The sequence below is a fragment of the Pongo abelii genome, chromosome 7, assembly GCF_028885655.2.
Source record: "Pongo abelii isolate AG06213 chromosome 7, NHGRI_mPonAbe1-v2.0_pri, whole genome shotgun sequence".
Classification (NCBI taxonomy): domain Eukaryota; kingdom Metazoa; phylum Chordata; class Mammalia; order Primates; family Hominidae; genus Pongo; species Pongo abelii.
The window spans coordinates 109,657,678-109,685,056 of record NC_071992.2 but is presented as its reverse complement, the minus strand read 5'-3'; the positions used below and the strand labels follow the sequence as shown (position 1 = coordinate 109,685,056).

The 27,379-nt window shown below is 37.9% G+C and overlaps 1 protein-coding gene across 11 annotated transcripts in view; it reads right to left on the bottom strand.

The window, feature by feature from the left end:
• Positions 1-27,379, bottom strand: part of TMEM67 (transmembrane protein 67) — a 66,963-nt gene that overhangs the window by 22,759 nt on the left and 16,825 nt on the right. For 8 of the 11 annotated variants that reach the window (XR_010141233.1, XR_008509189.2, XR_008509190.2 and 5 more), the window contains 14 exons: positions 26,258-26,320; positions 18,168-18,322; positions 17,933-18,041; positions 17,170-17,256; positions 16,446-16,511; positions 13,509-13,665; positions 12,540-12,663; positions 10,951-11,056; positions 7,605-7,661; positions 6,103-6,201; positions 3,900-3,998; positions 3,433-3,519; positions 2,191-2,290; positions 1,954-2,093 (listed from right to left, as the gene is read on the bottom strand). Coding sequence is in view for 7 of the 11 variants with exons in the window: in XM_002819276.3 (XP_002819322.3) it covers positions 1,954-2,093; positions 2,191-2,290; positions 3,433-3,519; positions 3,900-3,998; positions 6,103-6,201; positions 7,605-7,661; positions 10,951-11,056; positions 12,540-12,663; positions 13,509-13,665; positions 16,446-16,511; positions 17,170-17,256; positions 17,933-18,041; positions 18,168-18,322; positions 26,258-26,320 (1,449 nt within the window). In the remaining 4 variants the exon portion in view is untranslated. The remainder of the gene's footprint in view (positions 1-1,953; positions 2,094-2,190; positions 2,291-3,432; positions 3,520-3,899; positions 3,999-6,102; positions 6,202-7,604; positions 7,662-10,950; positions 11,057-12,539; positions 12,664-13,508; positions 13,666-16,445; positions 16,512-17,169; positions 17,257-17,932; positions 18,042-18,167; positions 18,323-26,257; positions 26,321-27,379) is intronic. The other 3 variants (XR_010141234.1, XM_054518669.2, XM_063726724.1) reach the window with 1 other exon arrangement.

Genomic DNA, 27,379 nt, shown 5'->3' with positions numbered 1-27,379 from the left:
ACAATATTTAGTTAGCTCATTTGGCATTCTTCTCAAAATGACTAAGGGCCAAATATAACCTTATTGTCATACACACTGACAAGACTAAAAATTTAAAGGATAAAACTTTCATCAGTAAACTACCAATGAGTGAAATCAACAAGTAGTATTTCATGAGTATTTGACATGTGCCAGGCACTGTACTAAACATTCTTATACTTTAAAACAGTATATTACAAAATGTCTTCTAAAGGACATAAGTTCTTGAAAAAGGAATCTATGTTTAAATACTTTTGGTCCATCCATTACACTCATCTCCATGCCTCCCACCCTTGTAGAATAAAGGCTCTGAGAAGTTTTACAGTAAAAGGTGCTACATGATTATACTGAATCCAATATTTTCCAAACTTACTTGACCATAAAACTTTTTCATGTAACACCTTTTAAAGCCGAGGAAACTCTTAAACACATACACACACACACACACACACACACTACTTTAGTACAAAAAGAAAAGAAGTATGTGAGGTAACAGATAAACTAGCCTGATTTAGCCATTCCACAATGAATACATATATCAAAACACTGTATTGTAAACTATAAACATATGTAATTTTATCTGTCCATTTAAGAAAAACCAAAATACTACTTCAAGTGAACTTTGGCAGTCTTGTTCATATTATTTTAAAGCCCTAGGGATACAAACATTCTTTCACTAGTTTTACAAAAGGAAAGGAAGGGAAAGGGGAAAGAGAATGGAAAGAAAGAAGAAAAAAGAGGGAAGGCAGACAGACCTAAGAGTTAATGATTTATATTCAATCTTAATTAAGCAGATAATTCCTGAGAAAACCTATTCCCATATAAACGGTTTCCATGTTCAGTCTTATACTCAGTACAGAATACTTCCTTTAATAATTCCAACCAAATCCATGAAATAACTGCAAATGTATCACAAATATGTTGTGTTTTGTTCAGTTTAGCCCCAGCTCTTAGCACAGAACATGTTATACAGTAAGTGTTCAATAAAAATTCGTTGAAAAATATCAAACTTATAATAGTGATTCTAATGCAGGGGAGAATATGGATCAGGGGGTAGGGAGCTTTTTCAAAATATAGATACCTGGAGTTACCTCAAAGCTACTAAATCAACATAGTCTCTAAGGGTGAGCCTGAGCATAGGTATTTTACAAAAGATCCCCAAGGGATTCTGATACAAACCAGTGGTTTTAAAGCTACTCCTTGCACCTAGAGCAGCCAAACACACAGACACAGAAAGTATTATAGAATGGTGGTTGCCTGGGGTTAGGTGTAGCAGGGAATGGGTACAGAGTTGTTTAAGGGGTATAGAGTTTCAGTTTTGCAAGATGAAGAGTTCTAGAGATGAATGGTGATGATGATTTTGCATGACAATGTGAATGTACTTAACACTACTTTTTTTTTGTTTTTTTGTTTTTTTCTGAGATGGAGTTTTGCTCTTTTTGCCCAGGCTGGAGTGCAATGGTGTGATCTCGGCTCACTGTATGTAACCTCTGCCTCCTGGGTTCAAGCGATTCTCCTGCCTCAGCCTCCCGAGCAGCTGGGATTATAGGCATGTGCCGCCATGCCCGGCTAATTTTGTATTTTTTGGTAGAGACAGGGTTTCTCCATGTTGGCCAGGCTGGTCTTGAACTCTCAACCTCAGGTGATCTGCCTGCCTCGGCCTCCCAAAGTGTTGGGATTACAGGCATGAGCCACTGCGCCTGGCCAACTTCACACTATTAAACTCTACACTTAAAAATGCTTAAGATGGTAAACTTAAAAAAAGAATTGTGGTAAAATACATAACATAAAGGCACTCCTTTTTAATGGCTTCACAACAATATTTCAACCTTTGGAGAAATCTTCCACTGTCATGAAAACTTAGTTGGAATTATATTAGTTTAATATTTATGGGGTACATGTAAGTTGCATATAATCACATCAAACAGTTTATACCTCCAAAAAGAAGAGGACAGTAAGTACTTGAAAGAGTGAATTAATTTTTCTCACAGTCTGAATTTCATTCCATTCATTTGCTATAAAATATGTTCTCCATATGCTTACAGGAACAGTGGCACTTCGTACACCACCCTCACCTGGTCAGGAAAATAAAATGAGTAAAAGAGTTTTACCTCCTTTGCTCTGCAAGGGTAGCAAAAGAATTTTGGTACAAATATTTTTTATTTCAGTTACCTTCAACAGCTTTAAGAACCTTTCCTTTAGGTCGCTCCCAATCAATAAAGAATATATCTATTGTAATCTGGGATATGAGCTTATGCAAAAATTGTAGCGCCTGAGAATGACATATAATAAAACACCTGAAAAAGTACCAGCGTTAAGCCTGCTTATAAAACCAATATTGACTCTTTAAGAAACATACTGTTATCACAAGAACATATAATTTTATTAGTGAATTCACATGAAGTTATAATACCACTAAGGAATCATTAAAAGCTCATCGGATAACCTGGAATCATCAAATTCACAGAATTTTCATATACATCTTAATTTACCTTCCCTTTTTATTTCTTTCTTTAAAATAGGAATATGAAAAGAGGAGACATTCTTCCTCCTCCTCACATATGGACTTATATAATTGACTCTTTCCCAAAGATTCTAGAAGCACACTTTGTTTTGCAGATCAGCTGACTTCTTTATAAGTAAAGATGTTTTCAACTATAGTTTGTTTTTCCTAATTAAAGTTTTCGAATGCTCTGTCTTTTTTTTCTATTTCTGCTATTCAGATTTCTGATTTTTAAAGAATGTGCTGTTGAAACACATCTTTCTTATTTATAGAAGCAATATGTTTAAACTGAGGCATTCTTTCTAGTTGCTGCATTATTCATCAAATAAAGGATAAAAATCTAAGTATGGGATACTTCACCTCAAGAAGCTCCCAGTCAGTGGAAAAAGCAGACACTTAATACTCAGAGTAAAATAGGATAAGGACTACCAAGAGGCATATAAAGAGATTCACCTACATTGATGGAGAACACTGAGTTGGGGATTGGGGGGCCATAGGAAGAAAGGAGCAAAGGAATCTGGAGACAGACAAAACAACTTTTAAGATCTCAATACTTTATCCAGAGTGGTACCTTTTACCCTTGATTAATGGAGACAAAATTCATGCCTGAAGACATTTTGTCCCATTGTGAATGTATCATCAGACTTTAAAGAAAGTTATATACTGAAATATCATTTTATCAAATAAGCCATACAAATTCATGGCTTCTTTGAAAAAAATATTTAAGGCAGATTTTCAGACAGAGCATCTACTATAAATAAAAGTAAATTTACCACATAAAATAATTAATGCTTTCTTTCAAAACCAAAGTGAATTTCACGCCAAAGATTTTTGAAAGCATTTTAATTTTAAAGACTTGTTAGTTCATTAGCAGGCCTTTTAAATTTGGTAACCTGTCCTTTAAAACTCACCTTCAGAGCAAAGGCACATCCAACGTAAGTGACAAAACGTTCTTCCTGAACTGGCATTGGCAGTAAAACAGAGACAGACTTCTGTGCCTATAATAAAAATTAGTTTACTAAATATTATCACACAAAGTTTTTTTTTGTTTGTTTTGTTTTTGTTTTTGTTTTTGGGAAAGGAGGGTCTCAGTATGCTGCCCGGGCAGGACTCGATTCTGGACTCACAGGATCTTCCCACCTAAGTCTTCCAATTGAACAAGGTTTTTACTAAGCACAATTTATAAACCAAAGAAAGCATAAAAGAGAAAGATACTGATGTAATCGATAAGCTCAGCACACTCAAGGAATGGGGAGTTGGGAACTTTTCTTAATATTGTTGATCAAAAATTCTCTCAAATAAAAATAGTTCCTTTATAAAGAAAGCTTTTCAACTATTCAGATATCGGCAGTTGGGGTAAATTCAGAAACTCACTCACTTTGAAGAAAATAAGCCAGTAAAGACCTGTTCCCACTGTGATGATAAAGAAAACATTGGCCAGATCACCAGCATAGTACACCAAGAATTTCATAACTGTCTGCAATTAAAAAAAAAGAATTACAGCTGTTTAAGACTCCATCTATATACCACTTTTAGTAACATTACCACTTTTATACATCATCCACTCCATTTCTTAAGCCTGAAGCCGTGTTTCACATATCCCCATATGATCCGGCTATAAAGACCACCTGCTTCCTCCTCCTTGCTACCTTTTGGTTCCTTACCTTTCTGGCCATTCCTGGTAGCCTCTTTTTTCAACTCTTCTCATCTTTCACTATCTAAGAAAATTGAACTGCTTCCTAATTTTCTCTTAGTTGGGAATCCTCCCCTCTAATCTCTCCTCCACACTACCACCAGAGTTAGTTTTCTAAGATGTAAATTGGATTGTGTCACTCCCCTTGTTAAAAATGAACAACTCCTCACTGCAATATAAATTCCTGATCCACAAGGTCTTTCACAATATGGGCTAAAATTAACTTTTTAGCCTCATCTGCCAGTTCCAGCCATGTAGTCAATGACTAACCACTCCATATGTTCATCTCAAATACTTTGTGGAATAAAATGGGCATTGTTTTACCAAATATTCTTCTCTTCCTCTCTCTGGTAAGCTCTCATGATTTCTGAGAGCACAGACTATGTCTGTCTTTGCTCACTATCACATTCTCCAGCTCCTGGTAGAGTGCCAGACACTTAGACAATAGAGCCTCAGTGACTATTGTAGAATAAACAGATAATCCCACTTAAAGTTCATGTCTCTGGGAAGCCTTTCTGGACTATCCCAAGTAGTAAATCAAGTCCCCCTGCTGATTCCTTAGCTCACTGGCTTTGGAATCAGAAAGATACTTTGGTTAAAGCTACCATGTAACCTTTCTCATGTTCTTCATCAGCAAAATGGAAATACCTATTACTGAGTTGCAAAAATCAAGTGAGTAGAAAATTTAACCTTTGCCTCAATTTCATCACGTGTAAAATGCAAATAATAATAATAACCTAACTTCAAAGAGCTACTGTGAGGATTAAGAAAATTACATACATAAAGCTTTAAAAAGTGCCTAGTACATGGTAAATATTTTTTAAATGTTTAATAAAAATAAAAGGTTAACCATGAAGTGAAAGTATAAAGTTAATAGAATAAAATGTGGACTATCTTTGTGATCTTGATATAGGGAACGTTTTCCTAAACAAGATTCCAAAAGCAAGTATCATAACATGAAAAAATATTCAGATATGATGACATCAAAACCAAAAGTTTCTGGCCAGGCGTGGTGGCTCATGCCTGTAATCCCAGCACTTTGGGAGGCTGAGGTGGGCGGATCATGAGGCCAGGAGTTCAAGACCAGCCTGACCAACATGGTGAAACCTCGTCTCTACTAAAAATACAAAAATTAGCCAGGCATGGTGGTGTGCACCTGTAATCCCAGCTACTCAGGAGGCTGAGGCAGGAGAATTGCTTGAACCCGGGAGGTAGAGGTTGCAGTGAACCAAGATCGTGCCTCTGCACTCCAGCCTCGGTGACAGAGTGAGACTCCATCTCAAAAAAACAACAACAAAAAAAACAAAAATGAAAACATAAACAAACCTGAAAGTTTCTGTTAAAGGACTACATGGATAAAAATAACAGATGGGTCACATATTTATTTGGTCATATATTTCAACATCAGAAACCAAAAAGGGGTTACTATTTAGAAAATACAAAAAAAAAATTCTTCAAATAAACAATAAAAACTGGAAACATAATAGAGAAATGGGCAAGGGATATAAACAGGCAGTTCACAGAAGGAGAAACCCAAACGATTAAAATGTACATGAAGAGTACAGAGAAATGAAAATGAAATCAACAATGACACACTAATATATGCCATGAGACTGGCAAAAAATGAAAAGGTTGGAAAAATATCAAGTGTTGCCAAGTATGTGCAGAAATAAGAAGAGCATTGCTGGTGGGAATATAGACTGGCATACAGTATGGTGAGAAGAAAATGAGGTACGCATATACCATATGACCCAGCAATACTTATCCTAATTACATACCCCAGAAAAATTCAATGCAACTTTTTTACTTATCCTCTAGCTGTGTCTTATGAGAAGGATCCAGAATGGTCAAAAGATAAAAATATTCTTAAAAAACTCCGAGATTATACCTGTAAATCAATCATGGGACTCCCAATGCGCCTCTTCCATCCTGCTGTCTTCAAAAGAGATGCTAAAACAGCTAGCCCACCCAATACACCCAAAGCAATCTAAAAAACAAAAGAACAATTGAGAATTTATGTAATTTCTCTCATCGGTGTTCAAAAACACTGTGAACAGAAAGTAAGGAAGTGCTCAAAAAAATGGTGGGGTGGGAAATGTTGAAAGGACACAGGAGTCAGCCGGGCACAGTGGCTCATGCCTGTAATCCCAGCACTTTGGGAGGCCGAGGCGGGCGGATCATGATGTCAGGAGATCGAGACCATCCTGGCTAACACAGTGAAACCCGTCTCTACTAAAAATACAAAAAATTAGCTGGGCATGGTGGCGGGTGCCTGTAGTCCCAGCTCCTTGGGAGGCTGAGGCAGGAGAATGGCATGAACCTGTGAGCGGAGCTTGCAGTGAGCCACCGAGATCGCGCCACTGCACTCCAGCCTGGGCAACAGAGCGAGATGTGTGTGCCTGTAATCCCAGCTACTAGGGAGGCTGAGGCAGGGGAATTGCTTAAACCAGCTAGGTGAAGGTTGCAGTGGGCTGAGATAGCGCCACTGCACTCCAGACTGGGCGACAGAGTGAGACTCCATCTAAAATAAAATAAAATAAAATTAGAGCCGGGCATGGTGGCTCACCCCTGTATTCCCAGCACTTTGGGAGGCCGAGGCAGGTGGATCACCTGAGGTTGGGAGTTCGAGACCAGCCTGACCAACTATGGAGAAACCCCATCTCTACCAAAAATACAAAAATTAGCTGGGTGTGGTGACGCATGCCGGTAATCTCAGATACTCAGGAGGCTGAGACAGGAGAATCGCTTGAACCCGGGAGGCAGAGGTTGCAGTGAGCCGAGATCGTGCCATTGCACTCCAACCTGGGCAACAAGAGCAAAACTCTGTCTCAAAAAAAAAAAAAAAAAAAAATGAGAGGGAGAGAATAAGAAGAATAAGAAGCAGCAGGATGTTTGCATAATTTCAAAGAATCTCCCCCATGAGATACTTATTTTTATTTATTATTATAGCATCACTTTGGTGGCATATTTGCCAAAACTATATGAACTCAATTTGATCATGAGAAAATACCAGACAAACCCAAATTGAGGGCCAAAATAATGGACCAGTACTCTTCAAAAGTGTTAGGGTCATGAAAGACAAAGAAAGACTAAGAATCTGTCACACATTGTAAAACACTAACGAGATATGACAGCTAAAAGCAATATGTGACCCTAGATTGGGTCCTGAAACAGGAAAAAATTCAATAGTGAAATTCAAATAGTATGTAGATTAGTTAATAGGACTACATCAATATTAATTTCCAGATTATGATCATTGTACCAAGGTTTTGTATGCTAACATTAGAGGAGTCTGGGGAAAGAATAGCTGGCAAATTTTTTCTTGCACATCTGAAATTATTTAATTATAAAACACACTGTATATATTTTAATAGGTTAAAATAAACTTACATCTGTCTGGACATGTGCTTCTCCATGATCCATTTCATATGTGACTGAGAAAGAAACCTGATATTTAAAACAAAACATTATTAGCTATACTGAAATTATATAATACAAACTTACTTTTGTTATAAAAACACATTTGTAGCTGGGTTTTACCATAAACCCTATAGTTTTTAACTATCAATATTACTAGAGCTGACCTTTACTTACAGGTAAATAGACATGCTTTTGAGAATTACCTGTGCTGCTTTAAATATCCTTTCACACACATTAAAAAGGGGGCTCATTAGGAGATAAGTTAAATTCATGCACAAACTAATCATATTTCATTTTCTGATAGATTTCTGTAACTGAGGAATTTGACTAAACTTGTGCATCAGGAATTTAGCAATTGGGTAAACCACCAGTTGCTAAACCACAGATGAATCAAAGGTCTGAACAAAATCTTAAAGATACCACTATATTAAGAGACAAGAGAAAGAAGAACCTAGTAAAGGGTCAGAGAAGAGGACTGTGAGGGGTAGGAAAGGAAGATACCTAAGTCTTACCATGGTCACAGAATAGGGAGTTTCAAGAAGGAGGAGGAGGTTGAGTACAGTGTCAAATGTTGTACAAATGTCAAGGTAAAGAAAGCCACTATATGTGGAAATCATTGCCGACTTTCATGAAAGAGGTTTTCAAAGAAGTAAATGGCAAGAGCCAGACTGCAAATGATGAAAGAATAAATGGTTGGGAAATGAAGAAGAGATACAATAGCAAGCTGGGCAGCTGGCAGAACTGAGTAAAATGTTTGTTTGGTTGTTGGTTGTTTTAGTTTGTTTTTAAGATAAGGCAATCTGAGAGTTTTTATAAGCAAAGGAAAGGGACTTGCAGAGAGACTTGGCTGAATAAGACATTAGGGATGGAACAGGATATTGGAAAAGGTACTGTAAACGAGTTTAGATAGAAGATTAGTTTAGGAAGAGAGGAAGGGACCTTCTTTCTTAGAAACAGGAACAAGAAATGGGAAGGACAATGAAACAGAGATTCTGAAATATTAAAGAGGAAATCTTAAGGAATTCATATTAGATGGTCCTGATCTGCTCAAGACCAGATAAAGAGCAGAGACATAGCTGGATGTTTACAACTGATGTAAAATTTTGCAACAGCTGCCATGAGAAATTAAGAAATGATGAAAGAATTGTATATTTTATAATTAGAATAATTTGAGGTGGACTTCATCAATGCAGTTTCATGACTTAACTTTTTTTTTTTCTTTTGAGACAGAGTCTCACTCTGGAGTGCAGTGGTGCAATCTTGGTTTACTGCCATCTCTACATTCCAGGTTCAAGCGATTCTCCTGCCTCAGCCTCCCAAGTAGCTGGGATTACAGGTACCCGCCACCATACCCAGATAATTTTTTTTGTTGTTGTATTTTTAGCAGACAGGGTTTCACCATGTTGGGCAGGCTGGTCTCTAACTCCTGACCTCAACTGATCTGCCTGCCTCAGCCTCCCATAGTGCTGGGATTACAGGCATGAGCCACCACGACCAGTGGACTTTTTTCTATTTGTTATTTTTCAATTTATCACGGCTTAGTTTAGAATTATTTTGGACAAGAATAATATTTAAAGAAAAAAACTCAGAAGTGTTTTACATTAAAATATATATATATATATTTTTTTTTTGAGACAGTTTCACTCTTGTTGCCCAGGCTGGAGTGCAATGGCGTGCTCTCGGCTCACTGCAACCTCCGCCTCTTGGGTTCAAGTGATTCTCCTGCCTCAGCTTCCCAAGCAGATGGGATTACAGGCATGCGCCACCATGCCTGGCTAATTTTGTATTTTTAGTAGAGACAGGGTTTCACTATGTTGGTCAAGCTGAAAATAAATATATTCTGGATTACCCATAATATCACTCCAGGAAGTTTTAAACCAGGCAGTCTTTTGTTGTTACCAAGCATGTTTTGGATTTTCTTCTCCTCTCATTACAGTGTATACAAGCTCAGTCAATGGAAACTAATTTTAGCATTCGATTAGGTAATACAAATGAGGATGGAAAGTCTTTAAAAGTTATACTACATGTGTATTTTTGCTTAATTAAAGTTTGAATCCAATAGCAGTCAAGTACAAGTACAAGCACAACAGAGAGGCCAAAAGCACTGGCTTAAGGAACTAGAATATTAAAACACAGAAGTAAAATAGTAGAAATTCAAAGCTCTTACAGAGTTTGGAGGTAAGAAACGCTTATGCTCTACTTCTCATGTTTTTAGAGAAAGAAGAGAATAGCCACTTAATCTGTAGAAGGAAAAAGTATAGAAGAATTACCTGTTTTTTTACCTCTATCCCTCTCTCATTTACCCCTCCTCAAAGCAGGGATGCTTTATCTGACTGGAGAAGTTGAGAAAAGGAACTGAGCATGTGTGGCTCAACCTTCTTTAGGCTCATTCTCTGCAGTGCAGCCTAAGAGGTCTCGCTTCCATATGTAGGCCCTCCCAGGCAGGAGAGGCCTTCTGTCCTGTAGTTAAGTTTAATTTAGTTGGTGAAGTAGTGGGAAACCTATTTGGTTGCAGGTCCAAACTACATCCTCTAGTTCATGTTAGCAATACTAGTTATAAAGCTGATAATCATCATCTCTTTCTGCCTGTTGAAGTATGTCTCTATTAAGTGGGTCATAGATTGGTAAGCACACATATGCCCACTGTAAAGTCTGAGCTCCTGGCTTAATTGGGCAAAGACACAAAATATTTATTTATTATTTTTTTTTGAGATGGAGTCTCGCTCTTTCGCCCAGGCTGGAGTGCAGTGGCGCGATCTCAGCTCACTACACCTTCGCCTCCCCGGTTCAAGTGATCCTCCTGCCTCAGCCTCCTGAGTAGCTGGGATTACAGATGCACGCCACCACGCCCGGCTAATTTTTGTATTTTTAGTAAAGACGGGGTTTCACCATGGTGGTCAGGCTGGTCTCAAATTCCTGGCTTCATGATCTGCCCGCCTTAGCCTCCCAAAGTACTGGGATTACAGGTGTGAGCCACTGCGCATGACCCACAAAATCTTAACAAAAGCAAGGTGGCCAAAAAGAACAGGAGCAGACATTGAACATCTCAGCATATCCCAGGATCTCTAACAAGGATACTCAACTGCTGGTGAGGCTTCTACTGAAAAACATAATCCATTCTTACTTTTTTATACTCAGGATCCATAAGAACTCACCTCTTACCATTATTAGTAAAAAATAATTAAGACTTGACTATATGTAGAGAAAGGTTTATTTAGAACTTAAAAAAAAAGACTGTCTTTTGACCAAAATGTAAACTGAATCAGTATTATACTCTATTTATACATATAAGGGCACTGGTAAGTCAGTAACTCACCTTCACAGACTGGCTGTTGGCATCTTTGATATCAATGTCACTGTAGGCAATGGTGATTAAGGGAGGGTAGATGTTTCCATTTATTGTGTTGGGTACAAGGTGGACGCTATTTAAAAGAAAATACATGTATAGTAATCAGTATATCCGGGCCTTTAAACATACATTTAACTTACCATTTCTTTTGAATTTAATATGAATTGTCTGATGATCTCAGAACCAAGTAGTTAACAAGGACTAAGGAAGGTTACACATAAACTAATGATGACAACAGCTATCTTCAGTGATCAAGACTTGAACATTAAAATATACCATCTGATGGTATAAGATTAAAGAAAAAACAAACCAAAAATGTACCATCTGAGATAAATTAGAAGCTCAATCCAAGTCCTATGAAGTTTACAAATGAAATCACTGAAGCACTATAAACTATCTTTGAGGAATAATCAAAAGTACAGTGCTACATGAAGCCTAAAGAAAGGCAGATAAGATCTTGATTTTCGAAAGAGAAAGATGAATTCTTAACAAAATAATGTGTCAAGCCAGGTGCAGTGGCTCATGCCTGTAATCCCAGCACTTTGGGAGGCCAAGGTGGGAAGATTGCTTGAGCCCAGCAGTTCAAGACCAATCTGGGCAACATAGCAAGACCCCGTCTCAAGATAAACAAATAAATAAATTTTTAAATTAAAAAAAAAGTGTCAGCTGTAATATGGTTATGGCACAAAGTGAGGTTCATTTTGCCAAATTCAATGCATTAGTACTGCATAGTTTGTGAATTCAAAAAGGAAAGTGCCAATCACTAGGGGCCTGCATGGTTTCATCAAGAACACATCAAGTCTGACTAGATGCATTTTCATTTTTACTAGGAACACCATATTAGCAGACTGAAGAAATGCTGAAAACACAGTACATTTGGATTTCAGCATGATAAATAACAAAGTTTCTGCACTGTTTATAAGATTATGAGAATCAAAATGAAATAACTGAAAAATAAGTATATTGAAGTACTTCAAAGTACCGAACTACTGTGAGATGATGGTGTTGATTTTCATCAGTGTATTCAAGGTACACATCATAAAATATTATAGTGGGAAAGTCACTAAGATTTTAGAGATCTCACACTGGAAAAGAGAAATTTAAGTGGTGCGGCACTATTCTAACGTAGGATCATAATTAGGTTATCCTAGGAAGAGGGAGGTGTTGAAAATTAATCTGGGTAAACCTAGAACGAAAGCCACTGAAAGAAATGAGGACAGGGGAGTCCTAAATATTAACAATCATCTGGCAAGCTCTTTCTGAAACACCAATTTCAGCTTACTGGTATTTACTTAGCTATTCGCAACCCATTCTAATTCAGCAGGTCTAGAGTGGGACCCAGAATGTGCATTTTGACCTAACTCCTCACACTCTTCTGTTATAGTTTCCCCCTTGGCTATTCACTTTTACTGGTCTATGCCAATCTCACATATACCTAAAATAACCCGACCAACTGTTCCAATTCACTTGTCCTTATTGTTTTCATCTACTAATGACTGGCAAACACTTCCATTATGATATTTTCCCATAAATAATATCATTAGACATTTGTTTACCTCAGTGATATTTGAGTAGCAACTCGAATTACTCTTGGCTGACTTCCTAAGTCATTTTCTCGTCCACTTACTGCATCCACTAAGAAAATGCGCCGAGTTAGAAGCCACTTTCCAGAGTTGCTGTCTTTTATTATAAAAAGAAAAAAGTTTACTGCACAAATTTAAAACATAAAATTGTTTTAGATAAGATGGCTGCAAAAAGCTACTAGTATAAGAAACACCTGACAATGGCCTTCTCTAACTCATGTGAATATCTTCTTTTGTTTTTTTTAGACAGGGTCTCACTCTGTTGACCAGGCTATAGTGCAATAGCATGATCATGGTTCACTGCATGCATTCTCAACCTCCTGGGCTCAAGTGATCCTCCCACCTCAGCCTCCAGAGTAGCTGGGACTACAAGCATGCACCATCACACCAAGCTAAATTTTTTTTTGTAGCAACCGGTTCTCATTATGTTGCCTAGGTTGGTCTTGAATTTCTAGGCTCAAGCAATTCTCTCGTCTTGGCCTCCCAAAGTGCTGCGATTATAGGCGTGAGCCACCATGCCTTGGACTTGAATGTCTTCTGATTGTTTGAACTTTTCATAAATTTGGAAGGCTTTCCCCTGCAAATTACCTGAAAAAGCAGAATTTTATAACATGAATAACAACAAAAGAAACTAATTTGTCCAAAAAAGCATATTCGGGACAGCTTGAAGAAAAAGCCCCAACTTACAGTTCTACTAATGTTTCTCAGGATATACCCTTAGCAACAGTATAATTTCTTAACAATATGTCTGGCAATAAAATTAGTAACAGTTTCTAAGTCCACCAGCAATTTATTGTTTCATTTTTTGGCACACTGTATAGAACCATATAAGAGAGAATTCATGACCTTTCTTACAATCAGTAGTTTATTAAATTATCATGTAGGTTAACTTATTTATTGATTTCTGCTCAGGGAAAAGAGTGGTATGTATGGATGTCTTACCTTGGTTCACAAATATCTTATTGTGTTGAAGATTTAGGTTTAACACAGGCACAGCCAAAATATGTTGATGTTGATTTTCATCAGTATATTCAAGGTACACATCATAAAATATAGGAGTGGGAAAGTCAATTAAGATCTTAGAGATAGGAATCTCACACTGAAAAGTAAAATTAAAAATAAAAGCACATAAAACAGCAATTTAAAGTACTAAAAAGTAAAAAATAAAATAAAATAAAAGATCACAATTGAAAATTAGCAAGCATATTTATTATCTTCAGAGTGTTTTCCTAGTTTTGCAAAATATCTTTATACTACCTTGTTTATATGCATTTTCATTTGTCTTCCAAAACGTGAATACTATGATTATTTTATAAGGACCAAAAACACTAACAGTAAAGAACTGCTTTGAGAATTTTGAGAACTTCTTGAGCTTCAACTCAGATGAAGGAGGTATACCTTCATTCTCAATATTAAGGGTACATCAGTGAAAAGGTTTAAAACTACTGTCCTATGGGATAAATTCCCAATTTTTTCTCCTGCTGTACAATGATGTCTATGATCTGGCTTCCATTAACCAAGCCAGGCTTATCTCTCATTACTCCCTATCAGTCTATGGTGGTCCATTCATACTAATCTACTTGTAGTTTCTAAATATGCCATACTACTGTATGTCTCTCTGTCATTGCAAACGTGGTTTCTGTCTGACATTTCCTTCCCCACTGTGTTCTTCTGGAAAACTCATATTCATTATACAAATCCAAGTATCACTTACTTTGTGAAGCCTTTCTATACTTCCCCAGGAATCAGCACCTCGTACATACCTATAGAATGACACTTATCACATTCTTTGCAATTCTTTGTCTATATAACTGTTTTGCCCACTAAGCTATGAAGGACTTGAGAGTTAGCCAGGTTCAATGAAATAAAAATGCTTTTTAAACCTGATGATGGAACATTGGCTCCACAGTTTATGTAACACAAGTCTTTGAGTAAATTACCTAATTACATGGCATAATTTCCTCTTCTGTGAAGCACAGATACTATGTATCTCATATAGTTATTTTATGAACCAAATGGGATAATAATGATAAAATGCTGAGCACACAGAGATAGGCATTACATAAGTGTTGATCTTTCTGGCCTATGTTAGAAGCACAATAACATTTATTTTAACAACAACAGCAACAACAACATGTAAATCATTTCTGAAAAAAGAAGTAAATTCACGTTCATGGTAGAAAATTTGGAAATCATAAAGAAGAAAAAAATAATTTCGAACCCCACTATCCAGAGGTAACCACTATTAGTAGATTCTTCCAATCTACTTTCCATATTGGTATTTTTTGCTATGGTTTTGTTCTATGGTTGTGCATGGAACTTTATCAAGATGTACTTTTACAGACTAATGAACTGATACGGTTTGGCTGTGTCCCCACCCAAATCTCATCTTGAACTGAAGTTCCCATAATCCCCATGTGTCGTGGTAAGGACCCGGAGGGAGGTAATTGAATCATAGGGGCAGTTACCCTCATGCTGTTCTCATGATAGTGAGTTCTCATGAGATCTGATGGTTTTATGAGGGGCTTTTCCCCCTTTTGCTCAGTACTTTTCTTCCTGTCACCACGTGAAAAAGGACACGTTTGCTTCCCTTCCACCATGATTGTAAGTTTCCTGAGGCCTCCTCAGCCATGCTGAACTGTGAGTCAATTAAACCTATTTCCTTTGTAAATTACCCAGTCTCGGATGTGTTTTTATTAGCAGTGTGAGAGCGGACTAATACATGCATGTCTTTCAAGTATTTAATGGCTCATAATATTCCTTAGTAAGATAATGTAATTTCAAAATAGGTATCAAAGTAAGGAAAGTCAGAGAAGGAAGGAGAAAGAAAAGAATGGAAGAAGATGAAGGAATTATTTTTATTTGTTATGAGGGGGTAGAAGAAGGGAGTAACTTTTTATTAGTCATTTAAAAAAAGTAGTATTTTTACTTTATTTCAAAATGCTCAGAAGTAAGCATTACTTTTTAAGACCTATAAGCCTAGAAGCAGATAAACAATTTATTATGAAGATGTAATATTATATGATGTTTAAGACTCTAGGCCGGACGAGGTGGCTCACACCTGTAATCCCAGCACTTTGGGAGGCCAAGGCTGGTGGATCACTTGAGGTCAGGAGTTTGAGACCAGCCTGGTCAACATGGCAAAACCCCATCTCTATGCAAAACACAATCTCTATGCAAAACACAAGAATTAGCTGGGTGTGGTGGTACATGCCTGTTGTCCCAGCTACTCAGGTGGTTGAGGCACGAGAATTGCTTGAACCCAGGAGGCAGAGATTGCAGTGAGCCGAGATTGCACCACTGCACTCCAGCCTGGGCAACAGAGCGAGACTCTGTCTCAAAAAACAAACAAAAAAACTCTATAGATAATAAGGTGCTCTGTTTATACCACTTAAATTAAGCTTTTCTGTACCCAGGTAATAAAAAATTATATTAAATAGTGAAATTATTCATCACCATTAAAAACATTTCCGGCCGGGCACGGTGGCTCATGCCTGTAATCTCAGCACTTCGGGAGGCTGAGGAGGGCAGATCATCTGAGGTGGGGAGTTCAAGACCAGCCCGATCAACATGGAGAAACCCTGTCTTTACCAAAAATACAAAAAATTAGCTGGGCGTGGTGGCACATGTCTGTAATTCCAGCTACTTGGGAGGCTGAGACAGGAGAATCACTTGAACCTGGGAGGCGGAGGTTGTGGTGAGCTGAGACTGCACCATTGCACTCCAGCCTGGGCAACAAGAGCAAAACTCCATCTCAAAAAAAAAAAAAAAAAGAAAAAAAAATTTCCAATCTCAAAATTTAAGTATTATTCCAATTACTGCTGATATGATATTTTGAAAAATAAAGCTAAAATATAGACTAATATTGTTCAAACTTACATTTTGTTGGTAGGTTGTTCCAAATGAATAAGCAGCATTTAGCCTTGTCTCTGTGTCTGGACAAAGCTACAGTAAAATAATACAACAGATAAATATCTCTCACAAATGTTTTCTATTCTTATACTCAAGAGTTCTCAAACCCGAACATGGATATATGCTCTACATAATACTTATTTAATGTATCAAGGATATGAAAAGTTAAGGGAACATTGTTATAAATGAAAGTCATAACTTTAAAGAAATAAAACTTAGCCAGGCATGGTGGCTCACGGCTGTAATCCCAGCACTTTGGGAGGCCAAGAAGGGTGGATCACGAGGTCAGGAGATCGAGACCATCCTGGCTAACATGGTGAAACCCTGTATCTACTAAAAGTACATAAAAATTAGCCGGACATGGTGGCAGGCGCCTGTAGTTCCAGCTCCCAGCTGAGGCAGAAGAATGGCGTGAACCCAGGAGGCGGAGCTTGCAGTGAGCCGATATCGCGCCACTGCACTCTAGCCTGGGCGAGAAAGTGAGACTCCATCTCAAAAAACAAGAAAAAAAAAAATAAATAAATAAAACAAAAAAAAACTTAAGAAATTCTAATTTAAAGCATCAGAAAAAAAATCAACTGTAGTATGTAACTGATGCTTTATTTATACAATAATCTAATCTTTTCCTCTTGTCTTTGCCTCAGGCAAAAATAACGCACATTATTAATTCTTTAACTAGAATCATGCTTACCTGTAAAACACCTCCTTCTAAAGTTTGCCACTTGAGAAAATTTCCTCTTATATCATAGGAAGCAGCAACAAACTTCAGTTTTGTATTCTGATTAAAGAAAACAAGAGCAAAATCAGGTCAAATACTCTGAAAGTAATACAATATCCTATAAAGAAATTTTCATTGTTGACTGACCTTTTTTGTTGAAAAATTACATTCAATTATCTTTATTTTGAGGCTCAATTAATCTATTTCTATGACTAAATACACCTGGAAGAACTGGACTGGTTTTTTGCATGAAAATTATTATTCTAGAATTGTGAGGCAGCACTAGTGACAGATAGCCTCCTTTCGAACCTGTTAAATAGAAGGCAGTGTGGGAGAATAGTATCTCCTCATTCTGGAAGGTCAAAAAGTTACAGGTAGGAATTTGGCCCTGTGAAGTGCTGAGCAATGTCACAGAGCCCCAGTCAATCTTCGGAAGCACTTCTTTAAGGTGTGGAAAAACAGGACAGAGATTTTTTGCATTTGGTGATGAAAACTGCTCTTCCCAACCCTACAAGTACAACTTCTTGCCACAACCACATAATCCAGAAGTATCCACATATTCAGTAAGACAGCTAAACTCTATACTGTTTATTTCTTATAAGTTGTTGACATTTATATTTAGTTTAGTAACTGAGTTTGTACCAACAACCTAAAAAGGCAAGAATTGTAACTTTATTACCTTTTAAAATTATAAATCAAAATGTAGTTATCCTCTAATGATATTAGATACTTTTACCTGGTTTTCTCCTTTAAAACTGAAATTTGTAGGAAGAGAGGTAGAACTGAGCACTTGAGGTGCTAATCCTAACTGGTCTCCATAAAACAGCCAAGGAAGATTCTGTCTCCTATAAACAGTTACAACTGTTTTAATAATGGAGAATAAATATTTCTTATTATTAATATTTGTGAATACATTAATAACTGCACTGAATTCAGTCAAAATAACATTTCATCAATCAAAATATCCTTACCAAAATAAAATAGAATGAACAGTGCTCAGCCCAGCAGTATTTTCAAAGATAAACTGAAATAGTCGACATGCATCAAATGTGGCAAAGTCGTAAGAATTCATGTTCATCACACACATATTTCCAAGAGCTTGACAAGATGTTAGATTGGCATATACCTACAACAGAACAATGGCAAAGAAAAGTAACATGAACCTGAACAGTCTATGCAAAAGTTGATATAAAAATTTTACTTTGTGCAGGTCTGTTCCAAGATGGCTGAGTACGAACAGCTCCGGTCTGCAGCTCCCAGCATAATCAATGCAGAAGACGGGTGATTTCTGCATTTCCAACTGAGATACTTGGTTCATCTCACTGGGACTGGTTGGACAGTGGGTGCAGCCCACGGAGGGCGAGCTGAAGCAGGGTGGGGCATCACCTCACCCAGGAAGCCCAAGGGGTCAGGGGATTTCCCTTTCCTAGCCAAGGGAAGCCGTGACAGACTGTACCTGGAAAAACGGGACACCTCCGCCTAAATACTGCACTTTTCCAACGGTCTTAGCAAACAGCACAGCAGGAGACTACATCCCACGCCTGGCTCAGCGGGTCCCACGCCTACGGAGCCTTGCTCACTGCTAGCGCAGCTGTCTGAGATTAACCTGCGAGGCAGCAGCCTGGCAGGGGGAGGGGTGTCTGCCATTGCTGAGGCTTGAGTAGGAAAACAAAGCAGCCAGGGAAGCTCGAACTGGGTGGAGCCCACCGCAGTTCAGCAAGGCCTGCTGCCTCTGTTGACTCCACCTCTGGCAGCAGGGCATAGCTGAACAAAAGGCAGCAGAAACTTCTGCAGAGTTAAACATCTCTGTCTGACAGCTCTGAAGAGAGCAGTGGTTCTCCCAGCACAGCGTTTGAGCTCAGAGAACAGACAGACTGCCTCCTCAAGTGGATCCCTGACCCTGTGTAGCCTAACTGGGAGACACCTCCCAGTAGGGGCCGACAGACACCTCATACAGGTGGGCGCCCCTCTGGGACAAAGCTTCCAGAGGAAGCATCAGGCAGCAATATTTGCTGTTCTACAACCTCCGCTGGTGATATCCAGGAAAACAAGGTCTGGAGTGGACCTCCAGCAAACTCCAACAGACCTGCAGCTGAAGGACTTGTTAGAAGGAAAACTAACAAATAGAAAGGAATAGCATCAACATCAACAAAAAGGACATCCACACCAAAACCCCATCTGTAGGTCACCAACATCAAAGACCAAAGGTAGATAAAACCACAAAGATGGGGAGAAACCAGAGCAGAAAAGCTGAAAATTCTAAAAACCAGAGTGTCTCCTCTCCTCCAAAGGATCGCAACTCCTCACCAGCAAGAGAACAAAGCTGGATGGAGAATGACTTTGACAAATTGACAGAAGTAGGCTTCAGAAGGTCGGTAATAACAAACTTCTCCGAGCTAACAGAGGATGTTCGAACCCATCGGAAGGAAGCTAAAAACCTTGAAAAAAGATTAGACGAATGGCTAACTAGAATAAACAGTGTAGAGAAGACCTTAAATGACCTGATGGAGCTGAAAACCATGGCACAAGAACTGCGTGATGCATGCACAAGCTTCAGTAGCCGATTTGGTCAAGTGGAAGAAAGGGTATCAGTAATTAAAGATCAAATTAATGAAATAAAGTGAGAAGACAAGGTTAGAGAAAAAAAGAGTAAAAAGAAACGAACAAATCCTCCAAGAAATATGGGACTATGTGAAAAGACCAAATCTATGTTTGATTGGTGTACCTGAAAGTGATGGAGAGAATGGAACCAAGTTGGAAGACACTCTTCAGGATATTATCCAGGAGAACTTCCTCAACCTAGCAAGGCAGGCCAACATTCAATTCAGGAAATACAGAGAACAAAACAAAGATACTCCTTGAGAAGAGCAACCCCAAGACACATAATTGTCAGATTCACCAAGGTTGAAATGAAGGAAAAAATGTTAAGGGCAGCCAGAGAGAAACGTCAAGTCACCTACAAATGGAAGCCCATCAGACTAACAGTGGATCTCTCTACAGAAACCCTACAAGCCAGAAGACAGTGGGGGCCAATATTCAACATTCTTAAAGAAAAGAATTTTCAACCCAGAATTTCATATCCAGCCAAACTAAGCTTCCTAAGTGAAGGAGAAATAAAATCCTTTACAGACAAGCAAAGGCTGAGAGATTTTGTCACCACCAGGCCTGCCTTACAAGAGCTCCTCAAGGAAGCACTAAACGTGGGAAGGAACAACTGGTACCAGCCACTGCAAAAACATGCCAAATTGTGAAGATCATTGACGCTAGGAAGAAACTGCATCAACTAATGGGCAAAATAACCAGCTAACATCATAATGACAAGATCAGATTCACATATACCAATATTAACCTTAAATGTAAATGGGCTAAATGCTCCAATTAAAAGACACAGACTGGCAAATTGGATAAAGAGTAAAGACCCATCAATGTGCTGTATTCAGGAAACCCATCTCACGTGCAAAGACACACATAGGCTCAAAATAAAGGGATGGAGGAAGATATACCAAGCAAATGGAAAGCAAAAGAAAGCAGGGATTGCAATCCTAGTTTCTGATAAAACAGACTTTAAACCAACAAAGATCAAAAGAGACAAAGAAGGCCATTACATAATGGTAAAGGGATCAATTCAACAAGAAGAGCTAACTATCCTAAATATATATGCACCCAATACAGGAGCACCCAGATTCATAAAGCAAGTCCTTAGAGACCTACAAAGAGACTTAGACTCCCACACAATAATAATGGGAGACGTTAACACCCCACTGTCGATATTAGACAGACCAACAAGACAGAAGGTTAACAAGAATATCCAGGACTTAAACTCAGCTCTGCACCAAGTGGACCTAATAGACACCTACAGAACTCTCCTCCTCAAATCAACAGAATATACATTCTTCTCAGCACCACCTCGCACTTATTCCCAAATTGACCACATAGTTGAAAGTAAAGCACTCCTCAGCAAATGTAAAAGAACAGAAATCACAACAAACTGTTTCTCAGACCACAGTGCAATCAAATTAGAACTCAGGATTAAGAAACTCACTCAAAACGGCACAACGACATGGAAACTGAACAACTTGCTCCTGAATGACTACTGGGTAAATAATGAAATGAAGGCAGAAATAAAGATGTTCTTTGAAATCAATGAGAACAAAGATACAATGTACCAGAATCTCTGGGACACATTCAAAGCAGTGTGTAGAGGGAAATTTATAGCACTAAATGCCCACAAGAGAAAGCAGGAAAGATCTAAAATCGACACCGTAACACCACAACTAAAAGAAGCAAAGAAGCAAGAGCAAACAAATTCAAAAGAGAGCAGAAGGCAGGAAATAACTAAGACCAGAGCAGAACTGAAAGAGATAGAGACACAAAAAACCCTTCAAAAAATCAATGAATCCAGGAGCTGGTTTTTTTAAAAGATCAACAAAATTGACAGACCACTAGCAAGACTAATAAAGAGGAAAAGAGAGAAGAATCAAATAGATGCAATAAAAAATGATAAAGGCAGTATCACCACCAATCCCACAGAAATACAAACTACCATCAGGGAATACTATAAACACCTCTACACAAATAAACTAGAAAATCTAGAAGAAATGGATAAATTCCTCGACACATGCTCCCTCCCAAGACTAAACTAGGAAGAAGTTGAATCTCTGAATAGACCAACAACAGCCTCTGAAATTGAGGCAATAATCAATAGCCTACCAACCAAAAAAAGTCCAGGACCAGATGGATTCACAGTCAAATTCTACCAGAGGTATAAGAGGAGCTGGTATCATTCCTTCTGAAACTATTTCAATCAATAGAAAAAGAGGGAATCCTCCCTAACTCATTTTATGAGGCCAGCATCATCCTGATACCAAAGCCTGGCAGAGATACAACAAAAAAAGAGAATTTTAGACCAATATCCCTGATGAACATCGATGCAAAAATCCTCAATAAAATACTAGCAAACCACATCCAGCAACACATCAAAAAGCTTATTCAACACGATCAAGCTGACTTCATCCCTGGGATGCTAGGCTGGTTCAACACATGCAAATCAATAAACGTAATCCACCACATAAACAGAACCAATGACAAAAACCACATGATTACCTCAATAGATGCAAAACAGACCTTCAATAAAATTCAACAGCCCTTCATGCTAAAAACTCTCAATAAACTAGGTATTGATGGAACATATCTCAAAATAATAAGAGCTATTTATGACAAACCTACAGCCAATATCATACTGAATGGGCAAAAACTGGAAGCATTCCCTTTGAAAACTGGCACAAGACAGGGATGCCCTCTCTCACCACTCCTATTCAACATAGTGTTGGAAGTTCTGACCAGGGCAATCAGGCAAGAGAAAGAAATAAAGGGTATTCAATTAGGAAAAGAAGAAGTGAAAGTGTCCCTGTTTGCAGATGACATGATTGCATATTTAGAAAACCCCATCATCTCAGCCCAAAATCTCCTTAAGCTGATAAGCAACTTCAGCGAAGCCTCAGGATACAAAATCAATGTGCAAAAATCACAAGCATTCCTATACACCAATAACAGACAAAAAGAGAGCCAAATCATGAGTGAACTCCCATTCACAATTCCTGCAAAGAGAATAAAATACCTAGGAATCCAACTTACAAGGGATGTGAAGGACCTCTTCAAGGAGAATTACAAACCACTGCTCAATGAAATAAAGGAGGACACAAACAAATGGAAGTACATTCCATGCTCATGGACAGGAAGAATCAATATCGTGAAAATGGCCCTACTGCCCCAGGTAACTTATAGATTCAATGCCATCCCCAACAAGCTACCAATGACTTTCTTCACAGAATTGGAAAAAACTACTGTAAAGTTCCTATGGAACCAAAAAAGAGCCTGCATTGCCAAGACAATCCTACACAAAAAGAACAAAGCTGGAGGCATCATGCTACCTGACTTCAAACTGTATTACAAGGCTACAGTAACCAAAACAGCATGGTACTGGTACCAAAACAGATACGTAGACCAATGGAACAGAACAGAGGCCTCAGAAATAATACCACACATCTACAACCATCTAATCCTTGACGAACCTGACAAAAACAAGAAATGGGGAAAGGATTCCCTATTTAATAAATGGTGCTGGGAAAACTGGCCAGCCATATGTAGAAAGCTGAAACTGGACACCTTCCTTACACCTTATACAAAAAATTAATTCAAGATGGTTTAAAGACTTAAATGTTAGACCTAAAACCATAAAAACCCTAGAAGAAAACCTAGGCAATACCATTCAGGACATAGGCATGGGCAAGGACTTCATGACTAAAACACCAAAAGCAATGGCAACAAAAGCCAAAATAGACAAATTGGATCTAATTAAACTAAAGAGCTTCTGCACAGCAAAAGAAACTACCATCAGAGTGAACACACAACCTACAGAATGGGAGAAATTTTTTGCAATCACCCATGTGACAAAGGGCTAATATCCAGAATCTACAAAGAACTTAAATAAATTTATAAGAAAAAAACAACCCCATCAAAACATGGGCAAAGGATATGAACAGACACTTCTCAAAAGAAGACATTTATGCAGCCAACAGACACATGAAAAAATGCTCATCATCACTGGTCATCAGAGAAATGTAAATCAAAACCACAAAGAGATACCATCTCACACCAGTTAAAATGGTGATCATTAAAAAGTCAGGAAACAACAGATGCTGGAGAGGACATGGAGAAATAGGAATGCTTTTAAACTGATGGGAGTGTAAACTAGTTCAACCATTGTGGAAGACAGTGTGGCAATTCCTCAAGGATCTAGAACTAGAAATACCATTTAACCCAGCAATCCCATTACTGGGTATATACCCAAAGGATTATAAATCATGCTACTAGAAAGACTCATGCACACGTATGTTTATTGTGGCACTATTCACAATAGCAAAGACTTGGAACCAACCCAAATGTCCATCAATGATAGACTGGATTAAGAAAATGTGGCATGTCATACACCATGGAATACTAAGCAGCCATAAAAAAGGATGAGTTCATGTCCTTTGCAGGGACATGGATGAAGCTGGAAACCATCATTCTTAGTAAACTATCACAAGGACAGAAAACTAAACACTCTATGTTCTCTCTCATAGGTGGGAATTGAACAATGAAAACACTTGGACACAGGGCAGGGAACATCACACACTGGGGCCTGTCTTTGGGTGGGGGACTGGGCGAGGGATAGCATTAGGAGAAATACCTAATGTAAATGACGAGTTAATGGGTGCAGCACACTTAACATGGCACATGTATACCTATGTAACAAACCTGCATGTTGTGCACATGTACCCTAGAACTTAAAGTATAATAAAAAAAGAAATAAACAAAAAGAAAAAAAAGTTTATTTTGTTTTCATTTTGCCTATTCTAGGCCAGGCGTGGTGGCTCACGCCTGTAATCCCAGCACTTTGGGAGGTCAAGGCAGGCAGATCACTTGAGGTCAGGAATTTGAGAGCAGCCTGCCCTATGTGGTGAAACCCTGTCTCTACTAAAAATAGAAAAATTAGCTGAGTGTGGTAGCATGCCCCTGTAGTCCTAGCTACCCAGGAGGCTGAGGCAGGAGGATCTCTTGAGCCCAGGAGGCGGAGGTTGCAGTGAGTCGAGATTGTACACTCCAGCCTGTGCAACAGGGTGAGGCTCCGTCTCAAAAAAAAAATTTTTTTTTTACCTATTTTACTAATAATTTTTTTTTGTATTCTTTTGCTTGTTAAAACCTTCCCTCTAGCTTAAGGAGAAAACAAACTTTCCACTTGGGAAGAGAAATAACACAAACATTTTAATTGTAAATTTTAGGTTAAAATATAAAGACAAGAAACTGAAAGAAGAACTAAGGAAAAACTCATAGCATGACATTAAAAAAACTACTAGACTATATTTGAAAGAACAATAATTTGTATATTAGATCTTACACATAAAATCTAATCCATTTTGTTTAAGTAATCTGCTTTATAAACAACAAAATGAGATCATTTGTTGAGTTTGCCTGTCAACCATCTTTCTCAGTTTTCCCTATTAGGAAAAGGCAATTCCATTTTTACAGTTATTCATGTGAAAAACTTTGAACTTTTTTTCTCCCTTGCCCCTTATCCAGCTCATGAGTAAATTCTGTCAGCTAAATCTTCGAAGCATAGCTGAAGGTAAACGCTTCTCTCATTTCTGCAGTACCACCCTTGTGCAATGGTCCACTATCTCTCACTCAGATTACTGTAATACTCTCCTAAATGGTCCCCTACCCCAATAAATTCTATTCTCCATGCTACAATGATCCTTTCAAGAACTGAAGTTCTATCATGTCTTCCTTTGCATGAAATTCTTCTATCTCCCTTAAAATAAGCTCCAGGGCCTTGCCGTAGCCACTCCCTATATCACTGACCTCATCTCTACTCCACTTTCCCTGCTCACTCTGCTCCAGCCACTCCAGCCTCCTCCTTCTCTCTTAAGCATGAATAAGCCAGTAAACTGCTTTGAGATCTTTGCTCCTGCTATGGTTTCTGCTTAGAATACTCTTCTCCTTGATGTTTACATGGCTCACTCTCACTTTTTTCAGTTCTTTGTTTAACTATAACCCTCTCAGAGATGCCTGTCCTGATCACTACATAAAATAGCACCTCCCACCCCATCTATGTACTTTACTCTTAACTATTTGCCTTCATAGCACTTAACACAACCTGACATTTACTTAGGCTGTAACTCCATGAAGGACTGTTTTTTTCTTTTTCTGAAATATCTAACCTGATTTAAGAATTGGGCCTGGCACACAGTAGGTCATCAATAAACATTTACTAAGTGACAGTCAGTTTCCCCTAACACTCCGTTTCAGCTAAAAAAGCATGGAGACATTCAATTTGTGTACACTAAATAACATCTTCTTCATGTATTCTCTTTCAGCCCACAAGAAAGAGTTTATTCTTCTTATAAGATTACGACCAAGAAGCTATAGCTACTTAGAAATAAAACTTTCATTATCTGGGTAAATAAATGGCATAATTCTTCAAAATAAAATGAAATTTATTTAAAAAATTCAAACTTACCCAACATGCAGCTGCTGATGATTGCAAATACTTTGCAAACCATTCTGAAGTTAAAGACATGCCCTGTAAACAAAAAGATACATTTTATTTTTAAGTTCAAATGACCCCAATATGCATATTGTTGAATGGGAAATGTCTCACATTACTTTCACAATGTTAGTAGAAAAACAGATACTAATAGGAATACAAGAATTGATTTTAACCAATGTCAGTTATTATAAATAGGACCGCATTACAAAATAATCACACTTAGGCAAAAGATATAACGAGACAAAATGTGTCTGTAATCAAAAAATACTACATGCCTATTTCACTAACATAAAAAATAAAGTGGCAAACAAAAGAAAAAATAACAGATCCTGACTTAGTATTGAGTGGTTAATATTTACTGGTTTATAATTATTATAAATACTGTACCAAATTGGCAAGCAATAAAAAAAATGGGGGGAAATAATTTCAAATCTCCAAAGTGGTGGTTCTCCAACAGTGGTGGGCATCACAATCACCTGCAGAACTTTCTAAAAACAAAAAATGCCTGGCTTCATCCCAAACAAAAACAAATCAGTATCTCCAGATGAGACCAAGGCAATTACATGGGTTTTGAAGGCTACAGATAACAAACCTCTGGTTAAAAAACATTACTTTAAAGCTTATCTGTACCTCTTGCTAAAATATGAGAAACTAAGAAGCACCATTCAGAGAAAATTGTCTGGGCACACACATAAGTGATACAACTAAATTATATGAACATGGCACCACAGTGATCAGAGAAATCTATAATAAAACTATGAGGTACTATTTGTGTATATTTAATAAGCAAAAATTATTTTGTAAGAAAAAATATGCATAGAAGGCTGAGGAACACATGCACACAAACTGGTAAAAAATGAAATGCAACACTACAGTACTGACAAATGCATGTAAAATGGAGCCACATACAATGCCACTGATAGTGTGAAAGTTGCATGATACTTTTATAAAGCAATATCCATATACTCTAATCCAGAAATTTAGGAACACTTAGGAAATTTATCTTAAAGCAATAATCCCTCTAAATGGGAAAACATATTTATGTGCATAAAATGGTTGACAGCAATATAGTTAATAACTGAAAACCTAAAT